The sequence below is a fragment of the Myotis davidii genome, unplaced genomic scaffold (assembly GCF_000327345.1).
Source record: "Myotis davidii unplaced genomic scaffold, ASM32734v1 scaffold370, whole genome shotgun sequence".
Lineage (NCBI taxonomy): Eukaryota > Metazoa > Chordata > Mammalia > Chiroptera > Vespertilionidae > Myotis > Myotis davidii.
Window position 1 is genome coordinate 1,865,601 of NW_006288615.1, and position 576 is coordinate 1,866,176.

Genomic DNA, 576 nt, shown 5'->3' on the forward strand with positions numbered 1-576 from the left:
ACTGTGGGGCTGCAGAAGGAGGGTGACAGTGTCTGAAAACACTCAGAAAATTACTTTCACTTCTCTTTTCCCCATTTGGGTGGAGCCCTCCCAGGGTGAGTTCACTCACTTCTTGCTCAGGGCTTTGCAGCCACAGTGAGCCTAGGCTGGGGAGACTGGAAGGATCAGAGGTCCAGGCAGGGCCCAGGGCAGGAAGATGGCCAGTGTGGGCAGCGACCTCAGCACCAGGTCAGTCTCTGTCTCCCTACCTTCAATCTTCTCTCTGGCTGTGCTGATGCTTTAGTGTGTATCATTAGACACTCGTCTAAACTTTGACCTCAGTCCTGCTCTACAAGGACACTTATGTGGAATGTAATGGAATACAGGAATACAAGTGGGAAAATTGGATCTTTAAACTGCAGAGGGACAGCTGCTGGTGTGAGTGTAGCTTTCACCACCCAGAGGACTCATCTTACAGCTACTGCTCAACTGACAGCCCATGAGGACTCAGCTGTCCTTTCTGATGCTTTGAGACAGCGATTTATTTTCTCATGACCTATGAACCTTCTGGTTTCCCTCGGGGCTCCCTCTCCTTCA

The 576-nt window shown here is 50.7% G+C and overlaps 3 protein-coding genes across 4 annotated transcripts in view; all 3 read left to right on the top strand.

Moving 5' to 3' along the window:
* Window positions 1-576, top strand: part of LOC102752939 (nuclear autoantigen Sp-100-like) — a 259,961-nt gene that overhangs the window by 94,861 nt on the left and 164,524 nt on the right. The window lies entirely within an intron of this gene.
* Window positions 1-576, top strand: part of LOC107182594 (nuclear body protein SP140-like protein) — a 45,012-nt gene that overhangs the window by 14,178 nt on the left and 30,258 nt on the right. The window lies entirely within an intron of this gene.
* The window catches only part of LOC102752361 (nuclear body protein SP140-like protein), a 15,734-nt gene continuing 15,245 nt past the window's right edge, over window positions 88-576 (top strand). Inside the window, exon 1 of the mRNA XM_015561859.1 lies at window positions 88-228. Within this exon, the coding sequence (XP_015417345.1) occupies window positions 197-228 (32 nt within the window). The 5' untranslated portion in view covers window positions 88-196. The remainder of the gene's footprint in view (window positions 229-576) is intronic.